Source organism: Balaenoptera physalus (assembly GCF_965194825.1).
Source record: "Balaenoptera physalus genome assembly, chromosome: 3".
NCBI lineage: Eukaryota > Metazoa > Chordata > Mammalia > Artiodactyla > Balaenopteridae > Balaenoptera > Balaenoptera physalus.
Genome location: NC_138890.1, coordinates 114,112,035 through 114,130,803, shown reverse-complemented (window position 1 = coordinate 114,130,803; position 18,769 = coordinate 114,112,035). Strand labels below are relative to the sequence as shown.

Genomic DNA, 18,769 nt, shown 5'->3' with positions numbered 1-18,769 from the left:
AGACAGGTAAAGACGAGGGGAATGGGCTAGAAGTTAAGACAACCCGCACACATTCTGTTACAACAGAGGAAACGAGCAAAGAGCAGCCCAACGAGCTACCCAGGCCTCTGGTGGGAGTGGGGCGGCCGAATGCCACACCAGAGGCCAAATTTGTTGGAGGAAAATCAAGGATTTATTTTAATCCTGTAGTATATTCAGGACATTTCTTTTCCTGTACGAAAATTGTATTCCTTCCTGAGGAGAAAAATGGGTCATGGAATGCAGACCACTAAAGATGCAAATAAACACAGAAAAAGCCTTCTGAAAAATGGGCCTTCTGAGATGAAGCAGGGCAAGAAAAGGAAATGAACTTACTTCCAGTTCAGGAGCTGCGTACCGCCCCTGCAGAGCATCGGAACTTGATCTGGTTGTCGACGTCAAACTAAGAGATAAACAAAAAGGTCAGCAAAGCCTATTAACGTGTTACATCACATCGAAGGAGGGCAGAGCCCCCTGGCCGAGGCGCCAGTGAGAGGCTCACTCTAACCTACAGTTCTGCTTAAATAAACGTTGTCCATTTTAACATCCCACTTTATTCCAAAATTGCCTGACCTGTTCGATGGCTGTTTTTTTCCCATGTTGCATGAGATCATTTTATGCAAAGAGAAGTTTATAGGTTAAAAAAAATAAAAGTCATTTTTTGGTCCTATTATCCTGGTTTTCACTATTGGTTTCTGCTTCTCCTCCCTCAAACGCCAAAATAATTTTCAGATTTCACTTTTATCTTTCCCCTCCCTTTGACTAGTCTCACTTAGAAGGGATCAAAAGCAATGAAAGAAGGCAGAAATGGCAACAAAACGCAAAGGCATGAAAAGCAAAGGTCATCACTATTTTCTGTGATAATCAGCCTTTGGCAGAACAAGGTTTTCTGTTTGGAAATTCAGCACGGAGTAGTTATCAGTGTGATTTAAAAAAATTCTTCCTGCCACTCTCCCCATGCTTAGAGAGGTAAAATGTTATAAAATCTGGCTTACAGGGGTTAAAAAAAAAAAAAAGGTACTTATTTTTCCTGGGGGGGAAAAAAGGACCATTTTAAGCAAATAGAAAAATATTCAATATATATGAATAATCTTTACAGATTGATTTAGCAAATATTTACCGAAGGTGTGCCATGTGCCAGGCCCTGTTCTAAGCACTGGGCACTCAGTGAAACACACGACAATCCCTGCCCTCCTGCAGCAAATGCACTAGCCTGGAGGCGGTGGGGCTAGTGCAGAGGCAGGAATTAGCAGACTCATTTTAACCAAATAAACTGCAAGAGGCAACACTGCCTTCTCTGCTCATTCTCATCCTCTTTCCCAAGGAGAGAAGAGATCAATGAGATGCAAATAAACAATAACAAGCTTTCCTCATAAAAAGGTCCCCTGGGATCCAAGAGCATTGCTTCTTCTGTGGTCCCCTCAAGTCCAATAGCATCACTTTCACTTCCGCTTTGAACAGATGGATGTTAATGGAGGCCCACTCCACTCCCACGTCCTGACTTTGAGCCTGGTCTGAGGAATGATAGAAACAATTCCCAATGGCTGTGCACCCAAGAAACACATACACCTTGCTCCTGCACTCAACGGCGTGCTCCATTTTGTGCATATGAATTAGGATTTAACACAGTATATCGTTTCCATGGAGGAAAATGTAACTTAACTTCAGGAAGAGATCAATATCTGGAATTTTCATCTGAAAGATGGTATTTAGTCTTTAAAAAAGTTCAAATAAGTATTCCATTTCATAAATTCTTGGGAATAAAATGGTTTCAGAAAAGCAAAGCTTTTGATCCTGGCACCTCTGCCACTTTGCTTCCATCATCAGAGAGCCCTTTAAAAGGGGAAGTTTTTGTTCTTCTAAAAATACCTATAATCAGTTCATCATTAGTGACATGTGACTTCTACAAGTAGATGTTACTGTAAAATAAGATCTTTATTCAGTCATGGCCTTTACCCACAGAACACTCTTCTTAAAATTACTGAGAAAATACTGTTTTTACAAACTCTTTAAAAGCCTAGGAAATTCTTATTGTCCGCACTCTGGCGATTACTAAGACCCATCTGGTCGGCACAAGACAACAATTCCCGGATTATCCATAACCTCTTCCCTTCCAGGGCTAAGGCCTGAGTGACTTTAACCCAGTACTTCCTGTGGGGGTGGGAGGAGCCTGACAGCATTTGGTTGGGACAATGCTTCAGTGGACACAGAAGGTCTAATCACCTTATTTGTTTACTATCTCGAGCCCTCACTCACCAAAAGCCAGTGGCATCTTGCAGTTGTTGTGACAACCAAAAAAGAAAAACGCCTCCCTGCTACCCCCAACCCCTCCCAACTTCTGTCATGCCCAGAATCTCTTCCATATTGTAAGAATGATCTGCAATGCAGGTGCCCCTCCACATCTGCTTCAGTGGTTCTGGAACTGGCCAAACTCCACTAGGTCACAGAAAGTCTCTAGACAACATGTCCAGACTTTCCTATCGGAGACCGCAGATTCTGCCCCCGACAAACTTACAGGGCCCTTGAGAGATCCCGTGACTGTTCTCAGACTTGGTATAATCAAGTTCAATTATGTTCCCAGTGGAAACCAGAGTTGGTGGAAAGGGGTCTTCAACATGTTCCTGATGCAGAGACATGAAGATTTCTAGCTGGCAGGTTAGGGAGTAACAGGATTCCCAAAAGGTACTCCCCCCCTTCTTAAATAAAAGCAGTAGGTCCAGAACTCACCAAAAGAAGAGATAACCCTCCTTGACTTGCCAACTTTTCTCCATTTAAACCAATCTCTCCAGTGCCATCTTACCAATCTTGCACCTATTTCCATATGGTCTGCTATAGTGCTGTGAAATGTCCCATTTGGAACTAGCAAGTTGTTTGACCTTTATTAAAGAGTCAGTTTTTCCAATTTTGTACTCAAATTCCTAAGACAGCTGAAAAAATAGTTATTTTTTTCACTTAAGCATAGCTAAAACTGAAATAGCCGGGGAACATTTTACAGCACAAATGCCTCTTAATAATGCAATTATGCAAGTCATCCAGCTGATTGTTCCACCTAAGTGAAGGACCTTACTCCAAGTCTTCCCAGGGGGGGAAAAAATGACGATGAACCTGTCTCTCCCAATACGCCAGCAAAGGAGATGTAAGGAAAGGCTTCCTGAACTGGGGGAGAAATATAGGAGCAGTGTCCACATCTCAATTTTCCTTATGTGTACAACGAGGGAATTGAACTTTTCTTTTTTTTGGGGGGGGGGGTGCGCGCACAGCTTGTGGGATCTTAGCTTCCCGACCAGGATGAAACCCGGGCCCTCGGCAATGAAAGGACACAGTCCTAACCACTGGACCGCCAGAGAATTCCCAAGAGGGAATTGAACTTGATCGACTCCATGATCCTGTCTCATCTGACAGTTTGCGAACTTGAAGCCAACAGAATAACAATTTCAATCAATATCTAGAGACCAAGGAGGGACTTAAGGAATAGCTGCGGGAGGCCAGGGCCTATGACAGCAAGGATCCAGGCCTAAGGGGGTACAGGGGCATCTGCTCATAGAAAGAGCCATCGGGGGACTCCTGACGGGGTCCGGGCTGTGACATTTCTTTACAGCATAATGCCTGGGTACAGTAGAAGAGGCTTTGGGAGAAAGGGCAGCCTCAGTTGGAAAGCTGGGGAGTGGGTTTTGGCTGAGCCCTTCTTCCAAGCTAAGACAGCCAAGAGTAAAACATCCTGACAGTGAGTGCCCAGAAGCAGGACTTGGGACAGAGAGCCAGAAACTGAGACTGGAGGTCATCATGAGAGCATCCTAAAAAAGTGTTTGAGAGAGAGAGACAGAGTGTGTCGGGGGTGAAGAGACTCCAGTTGGGTGAGAACATAGCACAGTGAGCCTCTAAGATCTTACCAAAAAAAGTGAACCCCAATGCCAAGCAACCCTGGACTTCCATTGAAAATAGGTGATTTCTTCTCCCTTCAATGCACACACCACCCAATCTTCTGGCTTCCTACAGATTCTATGGAGAATTCTAGATATTCCTGCAATCATCTTCAAATGACAGTTTTCACCCAGGCAGGGCAGCCTCCTTCTGTAATATCTTCCAATCTCTCAATCCTCTGAGTCTAGGAAAGTCAAGATTTGAAACACTCCTAATTGTGCCGCCTCTCACACCTCCCCATTTAAGGCCCTCCTAGGCTGAACTCAGTACCCCTTGAGCTCCAAGATGCTTAGTATCAAGTTCTCAAAGCCCATTCCTCCTGGAGCTGTGGTGGGTAATCAGAGCAAACATCAGTCCCTCAGACACCCTCACCCCGCCCTGCGCAGCACCTCACTGACCCCTGAGGAATCACCTGCCTTCACCAGGCAGTGTGTTCGTGCTGTGTGTTCCACCAGTACCCTGGAGCTGCCTGTCTACTCCTCGTCTGCACTCGGTGTGGCTGCTGTTTCTGTCTCCTCATTCCTTTGCGCGTTACGGTTTTGCAGTTTGGTTACCAGCATTCAAAAACGCTTGTTACTGGCATTTAGACAGATGTTAAGTAGCAGCTGTCACCTTTGAAAGTTGTTATCTTTTGGGAATATCAGATTAGACCTTACCAACCTCCACTAAAGTGCCTCTAAATTCCAAAAGGAGCAATGTTTTATTCATCATTTCTCACTCAAGGGTGGCAGTGAAAATCTAACAGGGTGGAAATTCCACACCACAAACCAACACCACTGGTGGCAGTTCTATCAGCACATTAAATAGCATTTTTGCCATCTTTTCCATTGATGGGCTTATAGCAAATCTATGCCCTATTTTTATCTCAGGGCACAAACGTTTTTTATCATGCAGGATTTGGCATTCAGCAACTCAAAAAACATATGATTTTATTCTAACAAACATCTTTACAGCTTTTTTATCCTGATAGTACAAACAAAAGAAACACTAGCTCATTGTAAAAAAAAAAAAAAAAATTTTTTTTTTAGAAAAAAAAGTTATCCCTAATACCACCACTCTTACAAGCTTGGTTTATCTCCTTCCAGGAGTTTTTGTACATGTGTAAATACAACTATATTTTATTTCTAAAATGGAATATTCTACACTTATAGTTTAGTAACCTACTTTCTCCTCACTGGATTTACCAATATTTTTTTACATACCAATCCAGAAAAAAACGTGAGTGACAAATCGTAAAATTAGCCATGTTGCTGACACTTCTCCCCAAAGCCCAACAATAACAGACTCAGGAAGGAAAATCTTAAGAAAGGAAGGGCTGAGAATCAGGATTAAAATGTGGGTGGCCTTTATGAGTTTCCTGAAAACATTCATTGATGAGGGCCCGAATCAGTGAACAAGTATGGAATTAATAACGGTGCAAGGCCAGAAACCGGTCACCACAGTCCCTTCTGCTGCAGCATGGCGAGGCTGTCACCACATCACAGACAGGCTGAGAGCTTGCACGCGTTTGAAAGCTTAATGCATGACTGTGAACACGTGCTTTATAAAACTCAGTTCTCTTGTCTACGTCTGTCGTCTATGTCTATGTCTGTTGGTCCCTCTCTATGGCATTAGGGGGTGTTAGAAGCTCTACGAGAAAAAGCCAACATGCTCAGAGAGACATTCTATTTATACAAGCTATCACCACCAGGATGGTACAGTTTCGGCCAGAGGAAGATTACCATGTGCCTGTGACTAGCTGAAATTTTTAGACACTGAAATATAACAAACGAGGGACTTCCCTGGTGGTCTGGTGGGTAAGACTCCATGCTCTCAATGCAGGGGGCCCAGGTTCGATCCCTGGTTGGGGAACTAGATCCTGCATGCATGCCACAACTAAGAGCCCGCATGCCGCAACAAAGATCCCGTGTGCCGCAACTAAGACCCGGCACAACATACATACATACATACATACATACATAAATAAATAAATATTTTTAAATAAAAATAAAGAAGAAGAAATATAACAAATGAAATGTAAAACACAGGAGTAAAACCTAAACATGAAAGGGTTACTGTCAAAGGGAAGCTTGCTCATCAGTGAAGTAAGAAACTTATCATTCCTACCCTTTACTTTTCTCCTTCTCGTATCTTCTACAGATTTTGAAGGTGGAATAAATGTCACCCCAAGCATCTGCAACACAGCCTGTTTATGTATCACACCTACTTTTGGAGGAATGACTTCGCCTCCTTACTAGCAATGTGGGTTTTAGCATAAAAGAAAAGGGATGCTTCCTGTCTTTCCTGGACCAAGCACAAAACGACTGTGTATGGAGTGCTCTGTACTCTTTCCATCAACAAGAGAACAAACGGTATTTCCGCTGGAGTAGAAAGTTGCCAAAACATTCTGGCACATACCACCTCTTCCTCACTTTGTGCTCCCTTACCCTCCAAAAATGCTTTAGCAAGTAATACTCAACCGTCTGCTAAAGGATTGCAACGTACCATATATTTTATTTACCTCACAGAAATACAAGTTAGGCAAATGAAGTCCAAACACCTAGATTTCATGCTGTAATACCAACCTTTTTACTTCGGGCTACATTCTCCCTCTTCCTCAGATGGTATTTGTTTGGCTGCCTCACACTGCTAAAACGTATTTAAATTCTCCTCTTATACTTTTAAAGTCTGCAAAGATGGCCTCAGGTAACTCCTGAAACTTACCAGGAATACAAGATGCACGCACACAAGAGAGTGGTACCCAGTCCAGCAACCAAGTTTTTGTCTCTGTACAGGTCCTGACCAAAGTCAGGCACACAGATGGTGACGTTCTTCCCATGTTGATCTAGAACTTGTGAAGAAAAGGGAAAGGAATCACAGCCAAATTAGAAAAGCCCGCTGTAGCTCAGGAATGCATTCACTTTGGGAAAATGCATGCAGCGCAGAACAGTGAACACTCAGCACTGGAAGCTTCTCCTCTACCGTCCCACTCGACTCAGACTAGATTGTTACTACTGTGAAGTGCCCTCTGCCACCTAGGAAGCCTCTCGGAGCAAGACCCTCGGGTTCCAGCTTAGTGCTAAAGGGATCTTCAGTCCCAGGACTTTCTGAGAGTCGTGCTATTTTTCAGTACTATTGAAACAATAGTAAAAAGTAAACTTCGGTCATTTTTCAGTTGACTGGGCGGCAGGTAGCATGCAGCTAACTGAGAGCATCCTCCATGTCTGTCCTCCCTGGAGGAGCGTCGAGACTATTACATCAAACAGGAACCTGCAGGAACTGCTATCTGGCCGACAGCTTCCACCCAGATGAGAAGTCATTTTACTGTCGGTAACAGGACAGTCATGACATCTTAAGGCTGTAACCTGGGAACCTCCTCAAGTGGTCTAGAGCTTTAAAAAATTGTGAGAGGCTACATAACAAACATAACAAAGATTTGGATATCGTATTACCATCACTAGTCGTTTACTTTTTATCTATCACAGAGTCTTCAATTTTGAACACCCAAGCTGGGTCTGTTTGCCAACTCTGCCCAAAAATAAGGAACATAAACATAAAATAACAGGCTAGAAACCATTTTACAAACATGCACATTCTGAGAGTTTAAAGTTGGACTAAAATTATTACTGGTGCTCCCACTTGAAACTGTACTGTGTGTGCTGTGGTTTAAGGAATCTTTATTCTTAGGCCAATGAAAATTTTCTTTACAAAACTGACCAAAATATGAACTTTGCTATTTAAGTAGTACCACCCGAAATTAAAAATAAAAGTTTTTTTCTGTATTTAAGTGATACCTGCCATTAAAAAGAAAAATGTTGTAACCAAAAACCCCGTTAAGTTAAAAACAGAGATTAATACATAAATAGTCAAAACACTCATAAAAGTCTTAAATAGACTAGACTTAAATAAACTTAGAGTCACGATAGAGCTTTTTTTTTAAAAAAAAATTATATCCAGGATAGACTATACTTAATATGACATACAATTATATTCGCATTTTACTATAAATAGCTATAAAGGCAAGACCCATATGTAGCACATGTATAGGCTAAAATTTCAAATTATCTTTGCATTTGCTTTCTAAATTTAAAAAAGGAAAACAACTTCAATTTTCTAATCTAGAGAAAAGAGAGTACATGTATTTAACCTGATGTATATAAGATAAAATGTACCCAAACATACTCACGTGTATATGAGTATACATTTATATATACATTTATATATCACAAAAGTGATAAAGATGATGAAATATAACAAGTTTAGAAATCAACACAAGAAAATTTGGTCCTTTACTGGGAAAGCTTATAATATAATAGTGCTTTTATAGTTCTCAAATATTCATTGCAACTACTCTACAAGAATAATAGGTACCCTTTATATAGCACCTACTACATGCCAGGAACTGTACTTATACTTACATACACACACATACTCACTGAATTCTTAAAAACCACCCTATAAAAGAAGAATTTTATTTAATTATCTTCTTAAAATAATAATTCAAATTCTTATTTTAGGGGCTTCCCTGGTGGCGCAGTGGTTAAGAATCCGCCTGCCAATGCAGGGGACACAGGATCGAGCCCTGGTCCGGGAGGATCCCACATGCCACGGAGCAACTAAGCCCGTGCGCCACAACTACTGAGCCTGCGTTCTAGAGCCCACGAGCCACAACTACTGAAGCCCGTGCGCCTAGAGCCCCTGCTCTGCAACAAGAGAAGCCACTGCAATGAGAAGCCCGCGCATCACAACGAAGAGTAGCCTCCGCTCCTGCAACTACAGAAAGCCCGCGTGTAGCAACAAAGACCGGATGCAATCAAAAAAAAAAAAAAAAAAAAAATCTTATTTTAAAGGCGAGATATCTAGGGAGAGAAAAGTAAGTGACTTTATACAAGTTACTTAAGCGGCAGAACCACTCCCACGCTCTTTCTACTCTCTCCGTTACAGTCAGAGAAATGATCACCTAAAAACAATTAATAACCATCTAAAAATAATAATAAAAAAATAAAGAGAGCAAAAAAATTTTTCTTGAAAATTTTGATTATTTCTTGAACATTTGAGTATTTCTGAGCAGGAAAATGCAGATTAGGCCTCAAAGCAAACTCAACAGCCCTCCTTAGTTCATGTCTTTCCTGAACAGCAGGAAGACTCAGGAGAAGGAAGTTTCATGTTCATATCCCATGTTGAGGACGTCATTTAATGAAGAAGTCTAGATCATCTATTTTGATGTGTCGTATCCCTGATACTGAAACGATAGCTCACAGAGACACAGTGCTCACTCCACAAATGACACTATTCATCCTGCAAGCACAGGCTCCCTAACAAGCCGGCTTACCTACTTCTACAGGTTTGCTGGACAGAGCTGAGAACGTGAGATACGTGACGTAGCAGCTGATGAGACCCGACTGCAGTAACCCAGAGTGCGGCTGTCCTGGAGAATGAGAAGAGACAGCGTTTTAAATCTATGATGAGAAAGCATATGTGCCTTAAAAAAACAGGTCTCTCCCAAATGACAACCCTCCAACTTGGAGCCCCACCCTTCAAGGTAAGAAGAGGTACGTAATGTGTTTCTCAGACGACACCAAAACATTTGGGGAGGGGGCAGGGCGGGGAGTGATACACTGAACCTAACTGCTGTTTTAGAGACGACAAGTTCTGCCGAGTTCTCTCCCAACACCCTATTTTGATAATAACTACAGCTGTACTGAAACATATTGCCTGGTCTCCCTGAGGTTCATAACATTAGTTCTTAAATCACAAAATCTCCAAAGAAAATTTACCGTCGTTATTTGTGACATCACATAGCTTAGTGGGGTAAATGATGGATTTTATAGGGTGGGCCTGGATTCCAGATTCGACAAGGCCATCAGACACACATAGTCCATGACAGTGGGAAAAAGCTCGTATCTGTCAATGGACAAAAAACCTTTGGGAATACCAGAGCTGGTCCAAACCAAAGAAGAAGGCTATGGGACTGAGCATTCACTGGGAAAAGGGCTTCAATGTTACAATATTTAAATTAAACTGTTTGGATGGTTGAGAGTAACCAAGATGTGATAAAAGGGATTCATCCTTTTTTTGGTGAAATTTTCAACCACCTGCAGACATAAAAGGATTTAGTTTTACCCAGTCTTCCCTCTGATTAAATTTATTCCCAGAGTTATAATTATTAAATTATAATGACCAATAAAGGTAAAAAAATAGGCCCTTTTATAATGTTGCTCTTTGGCATGGGAATAAGACTCACCTTAACAATTAATGGCATTAAACCAAATATTTCAAAATATTATAACTATTTCAAAAAGTAGGATTTAACCCAAAGAATATTTTAATCTGAATACTAATGCTTTAGGAAATTCTTAATTGATCAATTAAAGGAACTGGCGGAGTAATAACAGTCTCAATTTCAATAATGAACTTCGAGCATCTCTTCCTTTTGGCTTTGAAACAACCACGAGCAAGATGAGGCTCACAGGTTTCTGCTGGCTTTGCAGAGGAAGGACCGGGATATGAGAAAGGTTAGCTCCCGGAGCTAGCTGCCGGCAGAGCCAGGATTGGATTTCCTGCTTCCTGACTCTGGAACCACGCTGTCCTCAATTTGTGGTCCACAGGGGTCTTAAGTGAAAGATGAGCCGCAAAACAGCTCCTTCCGTAGCCTTCTCACTCATTCAAGTTTTACACAGAGATCACAGGGAAGAGCTAAATATCCACTCAAGGTGTTTTCCATTGAAAGGCTCCTTGTAGTACATTATGTAATGGCAACATCTATCTCCTTATTTATTGGCTTCATTACACTCAAATCTTGGACACAAGGCATGCGTGACTATCACATTCGCCCCAGTGTGGGGCATGAAGGGGACACTGGGGTCCCACCTTTCCTATTGCTGACTCACCCGTGGTAAATTAAGGAATGACCATAATTTCCAAAAAGGGAGGGGTGTTGCTCAAAGACATTTATAATATGAATAAGGAAGAATGGAAAAAAACTGTGCTTACGATTTTGGACACAGGGTGAGATGGCTACCGCTGAAATAAGCAGACACAGGCCTCCGTTTATCCCCAGAAGAATTTTATTTTCCACGCAACCATCTTTCTGTGTATAAAACACTGCCATCAAAATCAAGCCTCCCGTGGCGATGGAGTACATGATGAGAGTCACCAGGGACAGAGAGGCGTACCACAGCTTGTTGCTAGCTGTGCCTGCGGTCCTGTTTCTCCAGGAAGTGGAGAAGAGGAAGGGGAGAGAAGACAGGTCAGTTGATTCTCCGACAGCATCTACCATCCCTCAGGCATTATTAACTAATGCTATCAGGCCCCAGGCCATAGTAATGAGTTATCCAGAAGGCCTATCATTTTACCGACTAGAAGCTCGAAGGTACAGGTAAATATGTAAAAACTTCTTGGCTCAAGCATAGCATTTTTTCTAAACACTGAAAACATTCCATCTCTGACTCAAGTGTATTCACCAAGTAAAATGAATATACCACAGACTTTATTCTAGCTTCCCCATTCTGGATGTCAATTACCCTGGGACAGGTTTTGGCAGTATTAAAAAGTGGCTCTTTGCTGGAGTTTGAGCTTTCCCCATAAACACAGAGCCTGGAGGTGCCAGTCTCTTACGCCAAGCGCTGCCAGCAGCTCCTGCTGATGCTCATCTTCTCTTCAGGGAGAGAGAAGCAAATGAACTTCACCCGGAGAAAGACTGGCTGACCTCAGCTCTTCTGTCCCTGCACTGAAAAGGAGAATCTCTACTAGTACTGCTTCTCCCAAACAATGCCAGGTATGATTAAGGAGAAGTTTGACATTAGAAAAAGTGAAGACAGGAATTCCCTGGTGGTCCAGTGGTTAGGACTCAGTGCTCTCACTGCCAGGGGCCCAGGTTCAATTCCTGGTTGGGGAACTAAGATCCCGCAAGCCACGCAGCACGGCCAAAAAAAAAAAGGAGGCGGGGTGGGGGGAGAATAAAATCAGCCGGCAAAAGAGTAAAAATTTTAATGGGATTTACAATAAAGAATCTAAAAGAGGAGGTTAATGTGCTCTCTGGTTTATATAAACATTAATAAAGGGATGGGAGAAATAAGTAGTGATTTCACAATCTACAGAAACTGTTCAGAACAAAGAAAAGAGTGTTTATTGATGCTAAATGAAGAGGACAGAACAACAACAGGCGGATGGACTGAATCACTGTCATCTGCCTTAGGATTCAATTGCCCTTTGTAACCACACTCTCACAAACCTTCACAGAGAAAGCAACATACTTAATGTCTTCACAATGCTGGAAAGTGTTCAAGCAACCCAGCTAAAATGTTCCAATTATGAAGTTACTGCAGCCGGAGACAAAGAAAACAGGGAGGAAAGGCCAAAATGACAATGACCATCATATTCCTGAAACTGAGCCAGGTGCTCCGATGACCACAGAGTTATTCTCACAGAGAAGGCACACAAAGCAAATGAAGAGAAAATGAAACTAGAGAAAGGAAGGAGCCAAATGGTAATCGATGACAGGGAGAGAAAACGGATTATGTAGAAAAAGGTGAACACTGCTGACCAGTGTGTAGGTGGGGTCCAGCTGTTTCCTCACTAGTCTTTTGGGCTACGTTATTAGTATAAGAAGGACTTTCTTAACAGTTAATTTATGCTTAGATTCCCAAGGTTAAATCTTCAACCCTAACCTCTCCGCTCAACTCCAGGCTCCTATTATCCAACTGTTAATGTCTCCACTTGCAGGTCTAATCTGCATGTCAAATTTAGCAGGTCCAGATTAACTTCCCAATATTCAAACCTCCATCCCCAAACGTGCTCTTCTATGATCTTCCCAACCTCAGAACACGGCAATTCCATTCTTCTCATTAGAGGTGGGGGTAGGGGGAGATCAAAGAACTGCAGTTGCTCTTGACCGCTGTCTTTTTCTCTCCCTGCTCCTGTCCTCTCCCCACCACCATGCCATCCCCAGCAGCAAATTCCACTGGTTCCAACTTCAGACTATATCAGAATCTGACTGCTGCTACCATGTGGCTCCAAGCCACCTCGTCCCTCACCTGGATCATCTCCCACTAGTCTCCTTACTTGCACCTGTAACCCCCTCTCATCTTTTCTCAACTTAAAATGTGCATTAGATTCCATCTCTCTAGTGCCCTTCCATGATGGTCCCAGAAGCCCTTCATGAGCCAGCCCAGGGCCGTCTCTGATTTCATCTCTTGCACCCTTCCCTCACCACTGGGGTCCAGCCACAGTGGATGTCCCTGTGCCCCTTAAAGAAGCCAGCACAATCCTGCCTTAGGCTCTCCCCAACTTCCCTCGTCTCCCTCACACCTCGTCATGAAAGCCTTTCCCTGCTCTGCTCGCCCCAACTCCCATACCCTGCTTTCTTTTTCTCCAGAGCACTTTTCGTCATTGAACCTAGTCGTATTTGCTTGATTATAAGTTGATTATCTATCCCCCCTCTCCCCAGGAGAATGTACGCTCCACAGAGCAGGACACGGTTGCATTCACTGCTGCTCTCCTACTGTCGAGTGCCCGGCAAATAATAGGTGCTTAATGAATACTGGTGCAAGGACTGCCAGCTGTTAGAGAATAACTGGGTGCAGCAATGGTGGCAGAGTGGCTGTGATTCCTGCTGCTCCAGACTCAATTGGTCCTCCCAATGACATCTGCTATAGACACCCCAAATAAGTGCTGTGACTTATTTACCTTTATACTCTTGGTGCCCGGCACACAGTTAATACTCCAAAAATTTTGAATCAGTGCTCAATAAGAAGCACTTGGATGGAGATTAGAAAAAGACCGGGCAGCGGGGAGGAGTGTATGGACACAGAAGCAAGCAGGTTATCAGGTTAGGAAAGATGGCTGGGCTCAGGCTTCGGGTGAGGGTTAGGAGTAAACAAAACCCAACAACAACATTAATTTAAAATCTAGAAAATCTAATAAATAAATAAATAAAATCTAGAAAATGGGTCTTCATTAGAAATACCTAAATAGGGCTTCCCTGGTGGCGCAGTGGTTAAGAATCCGCCTGCCAATGTAGGGGATATGGGTTCAAGCCCTGGTCTGGGAAGATTCCACGTGCCGCGGAGCAACTAAGCCCGCGCACCACAACTACTGAGCCTGCGCTCTAGAGCCCGCGAGCCACAACTACTGAAGCCCGTGTGCCTAGAGCCCATGCTCCACAACAAGAGAAGCCACCGCAATGAGAGGCCCGCGCACCGCAATGAAGAGTAGCCTCCGCTCGCTGCAACTAGAGAAAGACCCAATGCAGCCAAAAAAATAAAAATGAATTAATTAATTTAAAAAAATGCAACTCCCCCCAAAAAAGAAACACCTAAATATACTGTTTACTTTTTGTTATTTCAGTTTTTTTTTTAAAATAAATTTATTTATTTATTTATCTATTTATTGGAGGCGTTGGGTTTTCGTTGAGGTGCGCGGGCTTCTCATTGCAGTGGCTTCTCTTGTTGCGGAGCGTGGGCTCTAGGTGCGCGGGCTTCAGTAGTTGTGGCACACAGGCTCAGTAGTTGTGGCTCATGGGCTTAGTTGCTCTGCGGTATGTGGGAATCTTCCCAGACCAAGACTCGAACCCAAGTCCCCTACATTGGCAGGCAGATTCTTAACCACTGCACCACCAGGAAAGTCCCTGTTATTTCAGTTTTGATATAGAACTGATGCTTCGAGTTATAAAAATTGACCTAGAAAGTGTCAAAAACAAGACAACAGGCTTAGAAAGGAGTCGCTTATGCTAAGCCCCACATCCCCAAACCAACACAGCTTAGAGTTTCAGCTCTCCCAGAAACGGAATCTTAAACCAGTCAATCCAGAATCCCCTGATCAGCACTAGTTAGGTCACCTAACTGGCAGATGCCTGCCATCCCCTGAAGGAAAGTTACCTCACAATAACCAACCTGCTTTTTTGCCTAATATTACTTCCTTGTCCCTGCTCTCTGCTGCCTATAAATGTCTTTTATTTAGTACAGCTCCTCGGAGCTCCTTTCTATCTGCCAGATTGGAGGGTGCCCAATTTGAATCAAATTTTGCTCGGACAAACTCTTAAAAAAATTTTAATATGCCCCAGCTTACCTTTTAACAAAAGAACAAAACACATTAAACATCACCCAACCACAACATTTTTCAGGTAAAAAAAAACTGAGGTCAGAGAGGCCAAGTCATATGCCTCAAGTAAAACAGCCAGAGAGCCAGGGGCACTAAAATCTGCAGCATTTGTGTCCAGGCCCATGGCCTTTCTATCCTACTGCTTTTCGGGTATTCTCCTTCTCAAGATCTTTACAAAAGGAGAGAAAAAAAAAAAAAAGGAAAAGGGAAGAAAAATTTTGGTTGTTCCATGAAGAGTGATACAGGTATTATATTTTCTAGACTAACCTTGTAAGCAAGAATCTCTGTTAAGAAACACACCAAAAAAAAACTAAATTAGATGAATTTACATAAAAATAACAATACTTGTACGTTTCCTAGCTTAATCCTAATTTTAGGCCGACCAACCAGCTGTGCGTACGTAGACAAAAGAGATTTTGTTGGGACACTGCCCTCAAAGCCGGGACAACAGCAACATCAATCATTGCAAAGCTCTTAAGCCATTCCTATTGGGTGGTTTCTGGAAAGTTTTTAAAGCAATCAAACTCTTCCAAAATGCCTGTTAAAACCTGGCATCGATAATTAGTCCCAGAAAATGGCTTCAGAATCAATCAAAACATTAAAGTCAGAGTAAAAAAGCACAAGTATTCTCAAGAGAACATACTATTTAATGGGCAAACCAGGCACTCAGTATCAAAGATATTAATATTTTACCATGAAGTTCCTTACTCGAAGTTTATTTGTAAAAATTTTAGAAAAAACTTAGGGTGATGCATTCATTTTGTCAAATAAAAAATTCAGAATGAAAGTACTTAAGAATCACCAGGGAATTCCTTGGTAGTCCAGTGGTTAGGATTCCATGTTTTTACTGCCGAGGGCCCGGGTTTGATCCCTGGTCTGGGAACTAAAATCCCACAAGCCACATGGTGCAGCGCCCCCCGCCACCCCCCCCCAAAAAAAAGAATCATCATCAATGGAAAGAATGGTATTTAATCAATTAAAATGCATTTCCAACTTACTGTGCATATTTCTTCTGCATAACTGAGAGCAGAGTCACATAAAACTATAGTCAACCATTTGACTTATCTTTAGGAAAACTTTGCTGCCTCGAAACAAGATCTAGTAGAAGCCCCAAACATACTAGGTTTCAGAGATGACCCAAAATGCAGGACAGCATGCAATATTAAACTTATATATGTACTCAGACCTAGAAATCTGTATTATCATAGAGATTAAGATTTGAGGGGAGTTCCACGGCAGTCCAGTGGTTAAGACTCTGCACTTCCAATGCAGGGGGCGCGGGTTCAATCCCGGGTCAGGGAGCTAAGATTCCCACATGTCGCGCAGCGCGGCCCCCGCCCAAAAAAAAAAGATTTGAAAAAATACCAAAACACGCCTGTAGTGCTACCTGTATGACTATTCAATGTGCTGTAAACATTTTTAAATTGGCATTTGGGTGCTTACTCCAATATTTACCAAATAATAAAATGGTTAACACTATCTTTTCACTCAGGCATCTCATGATTCGATTTTCAAAAAAACAAAACCAAAACAAAACAACTACTACTACCACCAAGCTGAGGAATATAATCAGGATGAAAAGCGTTTTGAGAGAATTTGGACAGTATATTTTGTTTTATCCAAAATAAAAAATAAAATTCACATTCATATAGAACTTTCAGATCCCCCGCCCAAACAGTACAAAATAACGTGATGCCTACAAAATCTACAAAACTACAAAAGCCTTACTAGATATAGCAGGCAGTTATTTTCATTCATATTTTATAAGTAAAGTAAGACAGAGCACTTCAGTGCTTTGCCCAGAGGTCACAAAGAGAGTCAACCTGGCCTTAGCACTGAAGGAGCTGGACCCTTGTCTAGCTGTCATTTCCTCAATGTGGCTCAGCAAGAAATAAAACGAGCCATTAATAGTTTGGCATTTCCCATGTATTCTAGGATGTGAATTCTATTTTCAAGGCACTTAAAAAGGGTCTGTATTTTTTTTTAAAGTCGGGGAGGCTTTCTAAGGTAGAACAACAGATCTTCCTTATGAAGGGGTCCTTCCCCTCTTAGGCAGTTGAGAAGGAACAAAATTTTTTTTAAAAAGAAAAGCACTATTTCATTGAATATTCTTTGCAGAAAATGAACCTCCAGCTCCAAAGTACTTTTTTCTTTTTAATCTCCTAAGGATGGGCGCCTAAGATAAAGCCTACCCACATTTTCAGCCACTAACGCAAGCATGGAGCAGGGGCTGCGAGGTGCCAGCAGTGGGGTTGAGTGTGGCTAAGTCTTAGAGCCCAAATGAGAGGGTGCAGGCAAAAGAGAGCCAAAGAGTGAAAAGAAATGAAGTGGAAAAAGGAAAAGTAGAAAGGCGAGAAAAACAGTATGGGAGAGGAGTAAATGAAGAGGTCCAAAGAGCAGGAAGGAAGGGAGAGAACAAGCAAAAATTGTTTTTGGTGTAAGCAGGCTGCTAATCCCTGGCAATACAACTCGGGGTAGAGCCTCTGTCAACACTGGGCACTTTCTCTGAGTCAGAGAGTGAGTTCACGTGGAAGCTCTCCATAAAGGCACATACCAGTTCTTGTTCCATTTATGTGCAAACTCCACAAGTAAGAGGAGCTGGATGCCTATGAACAGGAAGCCTCCGACGGCTCCCACATAGCGCCAGGCTGCAAAAGAAGACCGTCCGAAAGGAGATGAGGTGACTGTCCCAAGTGTTTAACTCAAAAGAGAGTAATGACTACAGTTAGTTTTTACTGCAGGCTCCCTGTACCAGTAACACATTTAATTCCCACACAACCCTACAAGGTGGGTACTACTATTACACCCACTTTACAGATGAGAAAAACTGAGAGTCTACACGTAAGTTGACAAGGTCCCATAGCCAGTAAAGGGTGGGGCTGGGATGTGAACACAGGCAATCTGGCACCACAGCATCCAAGCTTCACCTCCATGCTATAAATAAATGCCAGATATCCTAACAGATGCAGTAATTCATAAAATCAACAATGACCCTCAATTTAAAAGTAAAATCACACAATGCCAGAAAAACCAAGGATTCAAATTTTACCGGATAGAGACCCACCAATGTCCAGTGAGGAAATGAGGTTCAAATGGGGGGCCACGGACTCAGGTTCTACTTCTGGCTCGGCCACAGAGAAGCCCAAACCTTGGATAAGCGCATCACATCTCTGGGTTGTCTATAATACGACTGAGCTGTGCTAGAGGATGGACAGCTAGGTCCCGTCCCATTCTAAGTATATTATCCTAATATATACAAGGACCTCTGTGGAGAATAGAAAACTAGTTACCAGTATTTTAGGTAAAAAGACAACTTGGATACAACTTTCTTAAGGAGTACATAAAACCGGTATGACCCTAAGAAACTGTCTGGAGCCTGGTATGTGGCTATTTGAGGGACTATGGCTGTTCCTTATTCACAATGTGAATATTTTTACTATCTTAATAAGGAAAGTGAATCCATTTGGGTCTGAACAGTGTTCTGAACCTCTAAAACTCAGGCTTTTTTTCCCCTTCCTACCTCATATGAAGAAGGGCCCCTTGTTTCAGCTATGATTGAATGCTTTATATTAAATAATTTCGGTAGGTTCTATCAATAAGGAATATAATTCAGTGTTATACAGTTTCACATAAGGCAAGTTTAGAGATAGTCTGGAGGATGCCTTTCTTACCCCATTATAGCTACAGCAGATTTAAAGCTGCTAAGAAGCCCTAAGTTTGTGTGCAGTGCTCAGAAAGAACAAGGTCTCCC

The 18,769-nt window shown here is 42.3% G+C and overlaps 1 protein-coding gene across 3 annotated transcripts in view; it reads right to left on the bottom strand.

Annotated features, from left to right (window-relative positions):
• SERINC5 (serine incorporator 5) overlaps positions 1 to 18,769 on the bottom strand; it is an 83,781-nt gene that overhangs the window by 10,141 nt on the left and 54,871 nt on the right. For all 3 annotated transcript variants that reach the window (XM_082458172.1, XM_082458171.1, XM_082458173.1), the window contains 5 exons: positions 17,573 to 17,666; positions 10,912 to 11,123; positions 9,251 to 9,346; positions 6,643 to 6,769; positions 355 to 421 (listed from right to left, as the gene is read on the bottom strand). In XM_082458172.1, the coding sequence (XP_082314298.1) occupies positions 355 to 421; positions 6,643 to 6,769; positions 9,251 to 9,346; positions 10,912 to 11,123; positions 17,573 to 17,666 (596 nt within the window). The remainder of the gene's footprint in view (positions 1 to 354; positions 422 to 6,642; positions 6,770 to 9,250; positions 9,347 to 10,911; positions 11,124 to 17,572; positions 17,667 to 18,769) is intronic.